This window comes from Pelophylax lessonae (genome assembly GCF_965119305.1).
Source record: "Pelophylax lessonae genome assembly, chromosome: 7".
Taxonomy (NCBI): domain Eukaryota; kingdom Metazoa; phylum Chordata; class Amphibia; order Anura; family Ranidae; genus Pelophylax; species Pelophylax lessonae.
This window is the reverse complement of record NC_138774.1, coordinates 286,105,973-286,120,806: the sequence shown is the minus strand read 5'-3', so window position 1 is coordinate 286,120,806 and position 14,834 is coordinate 286,105,973. Positions and strand designations below refer to the sequence as shown.

At 32.2% G+C, this 14,834-nt stretch overlaps 2 protein-coding genes across 2 annotated transcripts in view; both read left to right on the top strand.

The window, feature by feature from the left end:
* The window catches only part of LOC309560073 (EGF-like repeat and discoidin I-like domain-containing protein 3), a 35,843-nt gene extending 22,565 nt beyond the window's left edge, over positions 1-13,278 (top strand). Inside the window, exons 3-4 of the mRNA XM_082263593.1 lie at positions 12,058-12,234; positions 13,120-13,278. Coding sequence (XP_082119719.1) covers positions 12,058-12,234; positions 13,120-13,263 — 321 coding nt within the window. The 3' untranslated portion in view covers positions 13,264-13,278. The remainder of the gene's footprint in view (positions 1-12,057; positions 12,235-13,119) is intronic.
* Positions 1-14,834, top strand: part of MPP1 (MAGUK p55 scaffold protein 1) — an 894,076-nt gene that overhangs the window by 65,660 nt on the left and 813,582 nt on the right. The window lies entirely within an intron of this gene.

The following is a 14,834-nucleotide window of genomic DNA, read 5'->3' as shown; positions in this document are numbered from 1 at the left end:
CCAAGGATATAATATTTACCAACACCAAAATATGATGGATTATTATTGGTATCTGGGGGCTATTATTATCATTGAAGGGATATGAAGGTAAACGAATAAATAATTATTTATTCATAAAATATTAAATATTGAATTGTTAATGACTAAAATACATATAATTGTTAATTAGTAAAATAATAACTCAGAGCTGCTTGTTACTAAAACAATACCAAATAATGAATTGTTAATTATTAAAATATTACATAGAATTGTTAATTGGTAAAATAATAATACAGAGGTAATTGTTAATAAATAATGAATTGGTAATTATTAAAATAATATATAGAGTTGGTAATTCGTAAATAAATAATAATGTTTACCAACAACAATATCTGATGTATTATTGTTGGTATCTGGGAGCTATTATTATTATTTGAAGGGATATGGGGGGAACAAATAAATAATGAATTATTCATTCATTAAATACTAAATATTGAATTGGTGATTTTTTTAAAATACATGGAATTGTTAATTAGTCAAATAATAATACAAAGGTAATTATTAATAAAAAAAAAACTATTTTAAATAATGAATTATTAATTATTAAAATAATACATGGGATTTTTAATTAGTAAAATAATAATACAGAGGTAATTGTTAATAAAACAATACTAAATAATTAATTGGTAATTATTAAAATAATATATAGAGTCGGTAATTAGTAAATAAATAATAATGTTTACCAACACCAATATCTGATGGATTATTGTTGTTATCTGGGAGCTATTATTATTATTTGAAGGGATATGGGGGGAACAAATAAATAATGAATTATTCATTCATTAAATACTAAATATTGAATTGGTGATTATTAAAATAATACATGGAATAGTTAATTAGTCAAATAATAATACAAAGGTAATTGTTAATAAAAAAAAACTATTTTAAATAATGAATTATTATTAAAATAGTACATGGAATTGTTAATTAGTAAAATAATAATACAGAGGTAATTGGTAATGAAACAATACCAAATAATGAATTGTTATTTATTAAAATAATACATAGAATTGTTATCTAGTAAATAAATAATAATGTTTACCAACACCAATATCTGATGGATTATTGTTGGTATCTGGAAGCTATTATTATTATTTGAAGGGATATGGGGGGAACAAATAAATAATGAATTATTTATTCATTAAATACTAAATATTGAATTGGTGATTATTAAAATAATACATGGAATTGTTAATTAGTCAAATAATAATACAAAGGTAATTGTTAATAAAAAATCGATTTTAAATAATGAATTATTAATTATTAAAATAATACATGGGATTGTTAATTAGTAAAATAATAATACAGAGGTAATTGTTGATAAAACAATACTAAATAATGAATTGGTAATTATTAAAATATATAGAGTTGGTAATTAGTAAATAAATAATAATGTTTACCAACACCAATATCTGATGTATTATTGTTGGTATCTGGGAGCTATTATTATTATTAAAGGGATATAGGGGGGAACGAATAAATAATGAGTTATTAATTCATTAAATACTAAATATTGAATTAGTAATTATTAAAATAGTACATGGAATTGTTAATTAGTCAAATAATAGTACAGAGGTAATTATTAATAAAATACCAAGTAATGAATTGTTAATTATTAAAATAATATATAGAATTGTTAATTAGTAAATAAATAATAATGTTTACCAACACAAATATCTGATGGATTATTGTTGGTATCTGGGAGCTATTATTATTATTGAAGGGATATGGGGGAAACTAATTAATAATGAATTATTTATTCATTAACTACTAAATATTTAATTGGTAATTATTAAAATAATACATGGAATCGTTAGTCAAATAATAATACAAAGGTAATTGTTAATAAAAAACTATTTTAAATAATAAATTATTAATTATTAAAATAATACATGGAATTGTTAATTATTAAAATAATAATACAGAGGTAATTGTTAATAAAACAATACCAAATACTGAATTGTTATATATTAAAATAATACATAGAATTGTTATATAATAAATAATTATAATGTTTACCAACACCAATATCTGATGGATTATTGTTGGTATCTGGGAGCTCTTATTATTATTGAAGGGATATGGGGGGAACAAATAAATAATGAATTATTAATTCATTAAATACTAAATATTGAATTGGTAATTATTAAAATAGTACATGGAATTGTTAATTAGTCAAATAATAATACAGAGGTATTTGTTAATTAAATAAAAACTATTTTAAATAATAAATTAATTATTAAAAAAATACATGGAATTGTTAATTATTAAAATAATAATTCAGAGGTAATTGTTAATAAAACAATACAAAATAATGAATTGTTAATTATTAAAATAATACATAGAATTGTTAATTAGTGAAATATTAATAATGTTTACCAACACCAATATCTGATGGATTGTTGGTATCTGGGAGCTTATTATTATTATTGAAGGGATATGAGGGAGAATGAATAAATAATTAATTATTCATTCACAAAATACTAAATAATGTACTCTGCATGTGCCAACATTTTGGAAATATATGTTCAATATTTTTCACCACTCTGGTAATGGTGTATATTTCAAAACTGTTTTTAAATAAGAACATGTTCTTCATTATTTACTGTGTATTTTCTGTATATTGTATACAGTATATATAGTACAGTTAAATTCAAACCTCTCTGGTTTTAAAAAATAACTGTCACTTTTTTCACAAGCTGAAAACAGCTGGTGCTTTAGCACTGTGAATTTTAGTGTGAGCTACAATGTAATTAAATATATCTGATCCTTTCTAATAAAATAATAGGATAACCTTACCATGTGACCATGCATCATCTGCAATGGCCGATCCAATAAGAACGGCCAAGAAAATGCAAGCGAAAAATATGTAATTTCTCATTTTTGCTCCCAATCAATAAGCTAGATGTACACTCCTCTCCTTCCTCCTGTCATCTGCAACTGGCAGCTTCCAGCGCTGCTATTTATAAGGCCAGAGTGTGACACACCGTGATGTCATCAGTCACATGACCTAACTGCCAGGTTGCTATGGCAACGGACATGGCTCTGCTCTGTTAGGATGTGAGGATTTGAAAAAAACACTCTATGGATATATCATTACCTTAACCTTTACCAACACCAAAATCTGGGAGCTATTATTATTATTGAAGGGATTTGGGGGAACAAATAAATAATGAGTTATTATTATATATTAAATATTTTATTGTTAATTATTAAAATAATACATTAATTGTTAATTAGTAAATAATTTAATAATGTTTGCCAACACCAATATCTGATGGATTATTGTTGGTATCTGGGAGCTTATTATTATTATTGAAGGGATTTGGGGGAACGGATAAATAATAAGTTATTCATATATAAAATATTAAAAATGTTATTGTTAATTAAAATAATACATAGAATTGTTAATAATTAATAATATTTACCAACACCAATATCTGATGGATTATTGTTGGTATCTGGGAGCTTATTATTATTATTGAAGGGATTTGGGGGGGACGAATAAATAATGAGTTATTCATATATAAAATATTAAATATTTTATTGTTAATTATTAAAATAATTCATAGAATTGTTAATTTCTAAATAATTAATAATGTTTACCAACACCAATATCTGATGGATTATTGTTGGTATCTGGGAGCTTATTATTATTGAAGGGATTTGGGGGGACGAATAAATAATTAGTTTTTCATATATAAAATATTAAATATTTTATTGTTAATTATTAAAATAATACATAGAATTGTTAATAATTAATAATGTTTACCAACACCAATATCTGATGGACTATTGTTGGTATCTGGGAGCTTATTATTATTGAAGGGATTTGGGGGGACGAATAAATAATTAGTTTTTCATATATAAAATATTAAATATTTTATTGTTAATTATTAAAATAATTCATAGAATTGTTAATTTCTAAATAATTAATAATGTTTACCAACACCAATATCTGATGGATTATTGTTGGTATCTGGGAGCTTATTATTATTATTGAAGGGATTTGGGGGAACGAATAAATAATAAGTTATTCATATATAAAATATTAAAAATGTTATTGTTAATTAAAATAATACATAGAATTGTTAATAATTAATAATATTTACCAACACCAATATCTGATGGATTATTGTTGGTATCTGGGAGCTTATTATTATTATTGAAGGGATTTGGGGGGACGAATAAATAATGAGTTATTCATATATAAAATATTAAATATTTTATTGTTAATTATTAAAATAATTCATAGAATTGTTAATTTCTAAATAATTAATAATGTTTACCAACACCAATATCTGATGGATTATTGTTGGTATCTGGGAGCTTATTATTATTATTGAAATTATTTGGGGGAACAAATAAATGAGTTATTCATATATAAAATATTAAATATTTTATTGTTAATTATTAAAATAATACATAGAATTGTTAATAATTAATAATGTTTACCAACACCAATATCTGATGGATTATTGTTGGTATCTGGGAGCTTATTATTATTATTGAAGGGATTTGGGGGAACGAATAAATAATAAGTTATTCATATATAAAATATTAAAAATGTTATTGTTAATTAAAATAATACATAGAATTGTTAATAATTAATAATATTTACCAACACCAATATCTGATGGATTATTGTTGGTATCTGGGAGCTTATTATTATTATTGAAGGGATTTGGGGGGGACGAATAAATAATGAGTTATTCATATATAAAATATTAAATATTTTATTGTTAATTATTAAAATAATTCATAGAATTGTTAATTTCTAAATAATTAATAATGTTTACCAACACCAATATCTGATGGATTATTGTTGGTATCTGGGAGCTTATTATTATTATTAAAGGGATTTGGGGGGGACGAATAAATAATGAGTTATTCATATATAAAATATTAAATATTTTATTGTTAATTATTAAAATAATTCATAGAATTGTTAATTTCTAAATAATTAATAATGTTTACCAACACCAATATCTGATGGACTATTGTTGGTATCTGGGATTAAATACTAAATATTGAATTGGTAATTATTAAAATAGTACATGGAATTGTTAATTAGTCAAATAATAATACAGAGGTATTTGTTAATTAAATAAAAACTATTTTAAATAATAAATTAATTATTAAAAAAATACATGGAATTGTTAATTATTAAAATAATAATTCAGAGGTAATTGTTAATAAAACAATACAAAATAATGAATTGTTAATTATTAAAATAATACATAGAATTGTTAATTAGTGAAATATTAATAATGTTTACCAACACCAATATCTGATGGATTGTTGGTATCTGGGAGCTTATTATTATTATTGAAGGGATATGAGGGAGAATGAATAAATAATTAATTATTCATTCACAAAATACTAAATAATGTACTCTGCATGTGCCAACATTTTGGAAATATATGTTCAATATTTTTCACCACTCTGGTAATGGTGTATATTTCAAAACTGTTTTTAAATAAGAACATGTTCTTCATTATTTACTGTGTATTTTCTGTATATTGTATACAGTGTATATATAGTACAGTTAAATTCAAACCTCTCTGGTTTTAAAAAATAACTGTCACTTTTTTCACAAGCTGAAAACAGCTGGTGCTTTAGCACTGTGAATTTTAGTGTGAGCTACAATGTAATTAAATATATCTGATCCCTTTTTTAATAAAATAATAATATAAACTTACCATGTGACCATGCATCATCTGCAATGGCCGATCCAATAAGAACGGCCAAGAAAACGCAAGCGAAAAATATGTAATTTCTCATTTTTGCTCCCAATCAATAAGCTAGATGTACACTCCTCTCCTTCCTCCTGTCATCTGCAACTGGCAGCTTCCAGCACTTCTATTTATAAGGCCAGAGTGTGACACACCGTGATGTCATCAGTCACATGACCTAACTGCCAGGTTGCTATGGCAACGGACATGGCTCTGCTCTGTTAGGATGTGAGGATTTGAAAAAAACACTCTATGGATATATCATTACCTTAACCTTTACCAACACCAAAATCTGGGAGCTATTATTATTATTGAAGGGATTTGGGGGGGACGAATAAATAATGAGTTATTCATATATAAAATATTAAATATTTTATTGTTAATTATTAAAATAATTCATAGAATTGTTAATTTCTAAATCATTAATAATGTTTACCAACACCAATATCTGATGGATTATTGTTGGTATCTGGGAGCTTATTATTATTATTGAAATTATTTGGGGAAACAAATAAATGAGTTATTCATATATAAAATATTAAATATTTTATTGTTAATTATTAAAATAATACATAGAATTGTTAATAATTAATAATGTTTCCCAACACCAATATCTGATGGATTATTGTTGGTATCTGGGAGCTTATTATTATTATTGAAGGGATTTGGGGGAACGAATAAATAAGTTTTTCATATATAAAATATTAAAAATGTTATTGTTAATTAAAATACATAGAATTGTTAATAATTAATAATATTTACCAACACCAATATCTGATGGATTATTGTTGGTATCTGGGAGCTTATTATTATTATTGAAGGGATTTGGGGGGGGGGACGAATAAATAATGAGTTATTCATATATAAAATATTAAATATTTTATTGTTAATTATTAAAATAATTCATAGAATTGTTAATTTCTAAATAATTAATAATGTTTACCAACACCAATATCTGATGGACTATTGTTGGTATCTGGGAGCTTATTATTATTGAAGGGATTTGGGGGGACGAATAAATAATGAGTTATTCATATATAAAATATTAAATATTTTATTGTTAATTATTAAAATAATTCATAGAATTGTTAATTTCTAAATAATTAATAATGTTTACCAACACCAATATCTGATGGATTATTGTTGGTATCTGGGAGCTTATTATTATTATTGAAGGGATTTGGGGGAACGAATAAATAATAAGTTATTCATATATAAAATATTAAAAATGTTATTGTTAATTAAAATAATACATAGAATTGTTAATAATTAATAATATTTACCAACACCAATATCTGATGGATTATTGTTGGTATCTGGGAGCTTATTATTATTATTGAAGGGATTTGGGGGGGACGAATAAATAATGAGTTATTCATATATAAAATATTAAATATTTTATTGTTAATTATTAAAATAATTCATAGAATTGTTAATTTCTAAATAATTAATAATGTTTACCAACACCAATATCTGATGGATTATTGTTGGTATCTGGAAGCTTATTATTATTATTGAAGGAATTTGGGAGAAAGAATAATGAGTTATTTATATATAAAATATTAAATATGTTGTTGTTAATTATTAAAATAATACATAGAATTGTTAATAATTAATAATGTTTACCAACACCAATATCTGATGGATTATTGTTGGTATCTGGGAGCTTATTATTATTATTGAAGGGATATGAGGGGGAACAAATAAGTAATTAGTTATTCATATATAAAATATTAAATATTTTATTTTATTGTTAATTATAACAAGTAACGTGAGCTGCAAGAAGTGGCTGTACCGGGGTAATGGGTGCAGCTAGAGGCATCATCCTGGTACCATTTTTTAGAGCCGGCGGTCAGTTTTCAGGTTGCAACGGCTGAGGCTCGGGAGCCGCTCGGTCGTTGCCCCAGCGAGCGGGAGGGGACGCCCCCCCCTCCCGCAGCTCTTCCCGGGTCTCCCGTCCCACCGGGAGACCCGAGCAACCAGCCGGCACCTCGACTTAGATCAGGTCTCTGATGACGTAACCCGGAAGCGGCATTCGTGACATCACGTCCGGGTTACTCGGCGGCTAAAGGCGTCGAATTTAAAAAAGTGACAGTATTCAAAAATGCCGTTTTCAGCATTTTGAATACATTGAAGTGCAGTGGAGGGGTTTGGGGTCTTTTAGACCCCCAATCCCTCCATAAGGAGTACCTGTCACTGCCAATTACTGTCACAAGGGATGTTTACATTGCTTGTGAAAGCAATAAAAGTGATCAGATTTTTTTTTTTTTTAAAACCTGTGCTAAAATTTTTAAAATAAATAGGAAAAAAAATGTTTTAAAGCGCCCCCGTCGCCTCGAGCTCGCCCATTAAAGAAAACGTATAAGGAAGTCGCGCCCGCAAATGAAAGTGCTGTTCAAGCCACACATGTGAGGTATCGCCGGGATTACCAGAGTGAGAGCAATAATTTAAAAAAAAAGAGCTACTCTGTTACTCTAAACGTTTTGTGAACAGCAGTTTTCAGTTCTTTCCACAGATTCTCGATTGGATTCAGGTCTGGACTTTGACTTGGCCATTCTAACACCTGGAATGGCCTGATGGCAGAGGCGGCTCTAGGCTTTGTGAGGCCTAAGGCAAAACTTGGACATGAGGCCCCACTCACGCCCATAATGGGAAAAATAATTCAAGCAATAAAAATTAACTGTATAAATTGCATATATTAAGAGCCTTAACCTTTGTACAGTGTACTATGAATTCACAGTTTCTAGAAACCCTGATTTAAGGGGGAATGCTGGAGACTCTGATGTAAGGAGAGTTCTGGGAAACCTGATTTGAGGGGGAAAGCTGGGGACTCTGGTGTAAAAGGGAACTCTGTGGTCACCAAAGCTCCCCCTTGCATCAGAGTTTCCAGAGTCCCCCTTACACTTCCCTTCCTCAGTCTGCCACAGTCTAGGGCAGGACAAGTCCCACTGCAGAAGGCTGCCATACCTGAGTCCCCACAGAGGGCACTGTAAATTCCAGTATAGTGCACTGCCATTCCTCCCTGAGGAATGGAAGCCTCCACAGTCCTCCACATTCTAGGGCACTATAAGTCCCAGCATACTGGGCTGTCATTCCTTAGTCCCTCACAGCTGGGGGGAAAAACACAGAGTTAAACATCTAAAGGACAACTCCAAGCAAAACTAGCAATAATGTGCAGAGTCCACATGCTATATAATGTCACAGCCCCGCTACCCCTCACCTTCCACCTCAGGTGCTGTCATTGTATAGGGCAAAGGGCTCCAGCTCCACCATGTTTGGCTTTGATGTCAGATATGCAGGAGTGGCTCAGCTCCACTTTCTTCCCTGGCAACTGACTCTGGCATCACGGGGGCCCTCTCCTTCTCCCCCAGCCACCCAGGGGCCCTCTCCTTCTTTCCCAGCCACCCAGGGGCCCCTCTCCTTTTCCTCAAGCCACCCAGGGGCCCTTTCCTTCCCCACCAGCCACCCAGGGGCCCTCTCCTTCTCCCCCAGCCACCCAGGGGTCCTCTCCTTCTCCCCAAGTCACCCAGGGGCCCTCACCCTCTCCCCCAGCCACCCAGGGGTCCTCTCCCCCAGCCACCCAGGGGCTCTATCTTTCTCCTCCAGCCACCCAGGGGCCCTCTTCTTCTCCCTCAGCCACCCAGGGGCCCTCTCCTTCTCCCTCAGCAAACCAGAGGCCATGACCTTCTCCCCCAGCCACCCAGGGGCCATCTCCTTCTCCCCCCGCCACCCAGGGGCCATCTCCTTTCCCTCCAGCCACCCAGGGGCCATCTCCTTTTCCCCTAGCCACCCTCCAACTTCCCTGGGTCTCCTCACCCCCTTTGCGTAGTAGACACCGCAAATCTATGACCAGCAAAGTGACAAGTCGGGGCCTGGTTACCTTTATGTTTCTGGACCAGGGCAGAGCACTCCTCCCAGAGCAACAACCGATGCTAGCAGAGTGAGCTGAACAGGCGGTCACTTCCTACTGATGCAGGTACATGCCCACCAATTCTTAGGATTACATGATCAGACTGCCAATCCCCAGGCAGAGAAGGTGGGGTAAGTGTCAGCGGACAACAGACACCTGGCAGCTGCAGTGAAGGGACTGCAGCACACTGCTGCAACTTTTATATCCAAGGATTTAAAGCAATCTTTTACTTGGGACATTTCCCTGACTGTGCCTTTCTAAATGTTGTCGCTCTGCCACTGGCCGCGAGGCCCCTGTAGGTGCGAGGCCTTAGGCGACCGCCTAATTTGCCTAATTAGAGAGCAGCCTATGCCTGATGGAGTCTGCAAAAGACCTGAGACTGGGACGGAGATTTGTCTTCCAAAAAGACAATGATTCAAAACATAAAGCAAAATCTACAATGGAATGGTTCACAAAGAAACATATCCAGGTGTTAGAATGGCCAAGTCAAAGTCCAGACCTGAATCCAATCGAGAATCTGTGGAAAGAACTGAAAACTGCTGTTCACAAACGCTCTCCATTCAACCTCACTGAGCTCGAGCGCTTTTGCAAGGAGGAATGGGCAAAAATTTCAATCTCTTGATGTGCAAAACTGATAGAGACATACCCCAAGCGACTTACAGCTGTAATCGCAGCAAAAGGTGGCGCTACAAAGTATTAACTTAAGGGGGCTGAATAATTTTGCACGCCCAATTTTTCAGTTTTTTATTTGTTAAAAGATTTTGAAATATCCAATAAATTTCGTTCCACTTCATGATTGTGTCCCACTTGTTGTTGATTCTTCACAAAAAATTACAGTTTTATATCTTTGTTTGAAGCCTGAAATGTGGCAAAAGGTCGCAAAGTTCAAGGGGTCCGAATACTTTCGCAATGCACTATATATATAATGTTTGGGGGTTCTAAGTAATTTTATAGCTAAAAATACAGCTTTTAACTTGTAAACAACATGTCAGAAATGGGCTCGGTCCAGAAGGGGTTAAATATTAAATATGGAATAGTTAATTAGTCAAATAATAATAAAGAGGTCATTGTTAATTAAAAACAATACTAAATAATATATTGTGAATTATTAAAATAATACATAGAATTGTTAATTAGTAAAATAATAACACAAAGGTCTTTGTTAATAAAACAATACTAAATAATGATTTGTTAATTATTAAAATACATAGAAATGTTAATTAGTCAAATAATAATACAGAGGTAATTGTTGATAAAAACAATACTAAATAATGAATTGTTATTAAAAAAAATACATAGAATTGTTAATTAGTCAAATAATACAGAGGTAATTGTTGTTAAATAAGAAATATTAAATAATGAATTGTTAATTATTAAAATATATGGAATTGTTAATTAGTCAAATAATAATACAGAGGTAATTGTTGTTAAAAAAGAAATACTAAATAATGAATTGTTAATTATTAAAATAATACATGGAATTGTTAATTAGTCAAATAATACAGAGGTAATTGTTGATAAAAACAATACTAAATAATGAATTGTTAATTATTAAAAAAAATACATAGAATTGTTAATTAGTCAAATAATAGAGAGGTAATTGTTGATAAAACAATACTAAATAATGAATTGTTAATTATTAAAAAAATACATAGAATTGTTAATTAGTCAAATAATAACACAGAAGTAATTGTTGATAAAAAAAGACTGAATAATGAATAGTTAATTATTAAAATAATACTTAGAATTGTTAATTAGTGAAATAATAGCACAGAGGTAATCATTAATAAAAATACTCATAAATTATGAATTGTTCATAAAAATAATAATAAATAATCGTTAATAAATACAAAGTACATGTTAATCCATAATTGTTAATTAAACAAACACTATTACATAATTAATAAAGAATTCATTGTTAATTAATAAAATCATAAAAAATAATGAATTGTTCTTGTTTGTTTAAAAGCAATGCATGTTTTTGCTTGTCATGGAAACCAAGAATGCAGAATGATTGGATATGATTTTCACCAAAGACTCTCTAAGGAAGTTGGATGAGAAGGCTCACAATTGGCATTCCAATACTTCCTGAAGGAGTTCAGTAGGGTTGATGTTCCTTTATAAAGGGCATGTATAGGGTTGGAAAAATATATCTTCTTTCTATGTTGTATAGCAGTGATGGCGAACCTTGGCACCCCAGATGTTTGTAAACCACATTTCCCATGATGCTCATGCTCTTTGCAGTGTTGAGTTGAGCATCATGGGAAATGTAGTTCCAAAACATCCGGAGTGCCAAGGTTAACCATCACTGTTAGTATACACAGTCTGTATTATATACAGTATGTCATATTTTGGTCTTATACTTGTCCACAGGCAGACAGACCAGGTGAATGGTTCCAGATAGATCTTGGTCATGAAATGAAGGTGACCGGAATAATGATACAAGGTGCCCGATCGTTCTCCTCTATGTACATCTCGGAGTTCTCTCTCAGCTTCAGTAATGATGGCCTCAGATGGACCGCTGTGCAAAGTTCCAATGGACAACGACAGGTAAGTTACGGATAAATGATCCACCAAATAATCATGTTCTTGATGTTGTAAACATTTTTACAAAGCCCTGCGCAGGGTATACGGGATTAAAGCTCAACTCCGGCCAATACTTATTTCTTAGTTTTGGACAGAATGGAGAAGGCATGGAACCCTTGTTGAATTTTTATTGCTGCCTGTGTCCTAATAATTGGTGTCAGCCCTCTGTGACCTCTGAAGCTGCTTTTTTTTTTTTTTATTGGACATCAATGTCTGGGATTTTTTTTTTTTTTATTGGGCATCAATGTCTGGGATTTTTTTTTTTTTTTATTGGGCATCAATGTCTAGGATTTTTTTTTTTTTATTGGGCATCAATGTCTGGGATTTTATTTTTTTTTTTTTATTGGGCATCAATGTCTGGGATTTTTTTTTTTTATTGGGCATCAATGTCTAGGATTTTTTTTTTTTTATTGGGCATCAATGTCTGGGATTTTTTTTTTTTGCTTTAAAAAATGAATCTTTCTAATGCAGATCCTGTAGGACCACAGGTTTAGCACTATGGACAGCACCTACTGTAAGATAATTGGCACTCCCTGAAACGGATTAACACGTTGTTGCATGGGGTCTTTATTTTAATAAATTTGCATGCGCAAAAACCATTTGCATAAGGAATGCAGAGCCTGTGAAAAAAAAAAAAAAAATCTCCTTTGAGAAATATTTAATTTAAAACATTTTGAATAACCAAAACCTGGATATCTGGCAATTGGTCATCTATGGAGATTTACCTGTGAGCAGTAATGGGGTGCCTCAAAAATCTTTTTTCCTTTTTTCTTTTATTTTTATCAGTCCCATATTTCTGCAATTTCTGTTTTTTAATAAATTAGGAAAACTCTGCGCTTTGTATTTCAGATATTCCCTGGGAACAAGGACTCAGACACCCCAATGTGGGTCACTATGGAGGCTCCTGTTATAGCCCGATTTCTAAAACTGCACCCCGAGAAATGGAAGGGAGGTATTGCGCTGAGGATGGAAGTTTTGGGGTGCAGAGTGTAATATGAATACAATATATATATAATATTTTTACATATCTATTCATACCCTGCCGTGTCGATAAGCATACAATTTATGTTAATAAAAATATGCCTAACCATAAGACCTGCCTTCCCTGGATCTGATTGTATTTAGATAATGGGTGTACAATAATTATTAAAAGAAATGAATAGGGCCAGTTTACTGCATTGTATGGGCTAATGAAATTTAAATTATTATTTTCCCTTCAGGATCCACAAACATACATATTGCTTGAAGTAAAACGCCACCCCTACTTTAAAAAAAAATTGTCCCTGTATAAAAGTAAAAAAAAAACATGTTTACTGGTAGACTTGGGCAAAGTGATTCTTTTTAATGATTCAAATCATTTGGATCAGTTCAGTGAAATTATTTGAATCACTGAATCGAATCACGATTCATTCCCCTCCAAGCTAGGATCATGAACTCCAGTCTTGTGATACACTCAGTACTCAATGTATCAACTCAACACTTAGCACTTAGATTTCTTTTATGCATTCAAACTCTGTATTGAGTTGATTCACTGATTCAAATCAGTGACTCGGTAGCCAAGCCTACGTACTGGTCCATGTAGTCCAGCGTTGTCATGCTTGTAGGAAAAGTTTTCCCTGCACTGCGTCTCTCCGACCCCCGCCATCCTAAATTAATTTCTACCGCATGCACGCTGCAGGGATCTGTGTCAGGTCTACGGGACCTGGCATAGCCCCGCGTCATGTCTGCGCATGCGCTGGACCTCTTGCGCATATGCACACAGATTACAGACTCCTGCCAGTAAACTGGTAGGCATCCCTCACCGTTTCTGCACACGATTCTGTGATTTTCCTCCTTGGATTTCTATGTCACTCATCCCAGGCAGAAGATCACAGGATCTCGCGCATGCACAGAACCGGCGCGGGATGTCTGCCAGTTTACTTGCAGGGGTTCCCCTGGGATGGGTGATGGGAGGCAGTTCCCAGGACCCTTGCACATGCGCTGAAACGCCACAATGGATCCCTGAGTGACCTGTGACATTCCTGCGCATGCGTGGGGTCCGGGCGTGTTATCCTCACCTAGGGGAAAATGATGGACCTGAACTTTAGGAAAAAAAACATTTTTACTTAAAAAGAAAAAAATATATATGTTATTTGCAATAGGGAGGGGTTAAGAGGCAGGGGAGGGCTTTAGGTAACCTAACCACCCCATCCCCCCATGCTTAAATTTATCTCCCCCCTTCCCCACCTCCTTGAAACCCCTTTGCCACAATGGACTGTCCTTACTCCTCATACAGTGCCTTGCGAAAGTATTCGGCCCCCTTGAACTTTTCAACCTTTTGCCACATTTCAGGCTTCAAACATAGATATAAAACTGTAATTTTTTTTGAAGAATTAACAACAAGTGGGACACAATCATGAAGTGGAACGAACTTTTTGGGATATTTCCAACTTTAACAAATAAAAAATGGAAAAATTGGGCGTGCGAAATTACTCAGCCCCTTTAATTTCAGTGCAGCAAACTCTCTCCAGAAGTTCAGTGAGGATCTCTGAATGATCCAATGTTGACCTAAATGACTAATGATG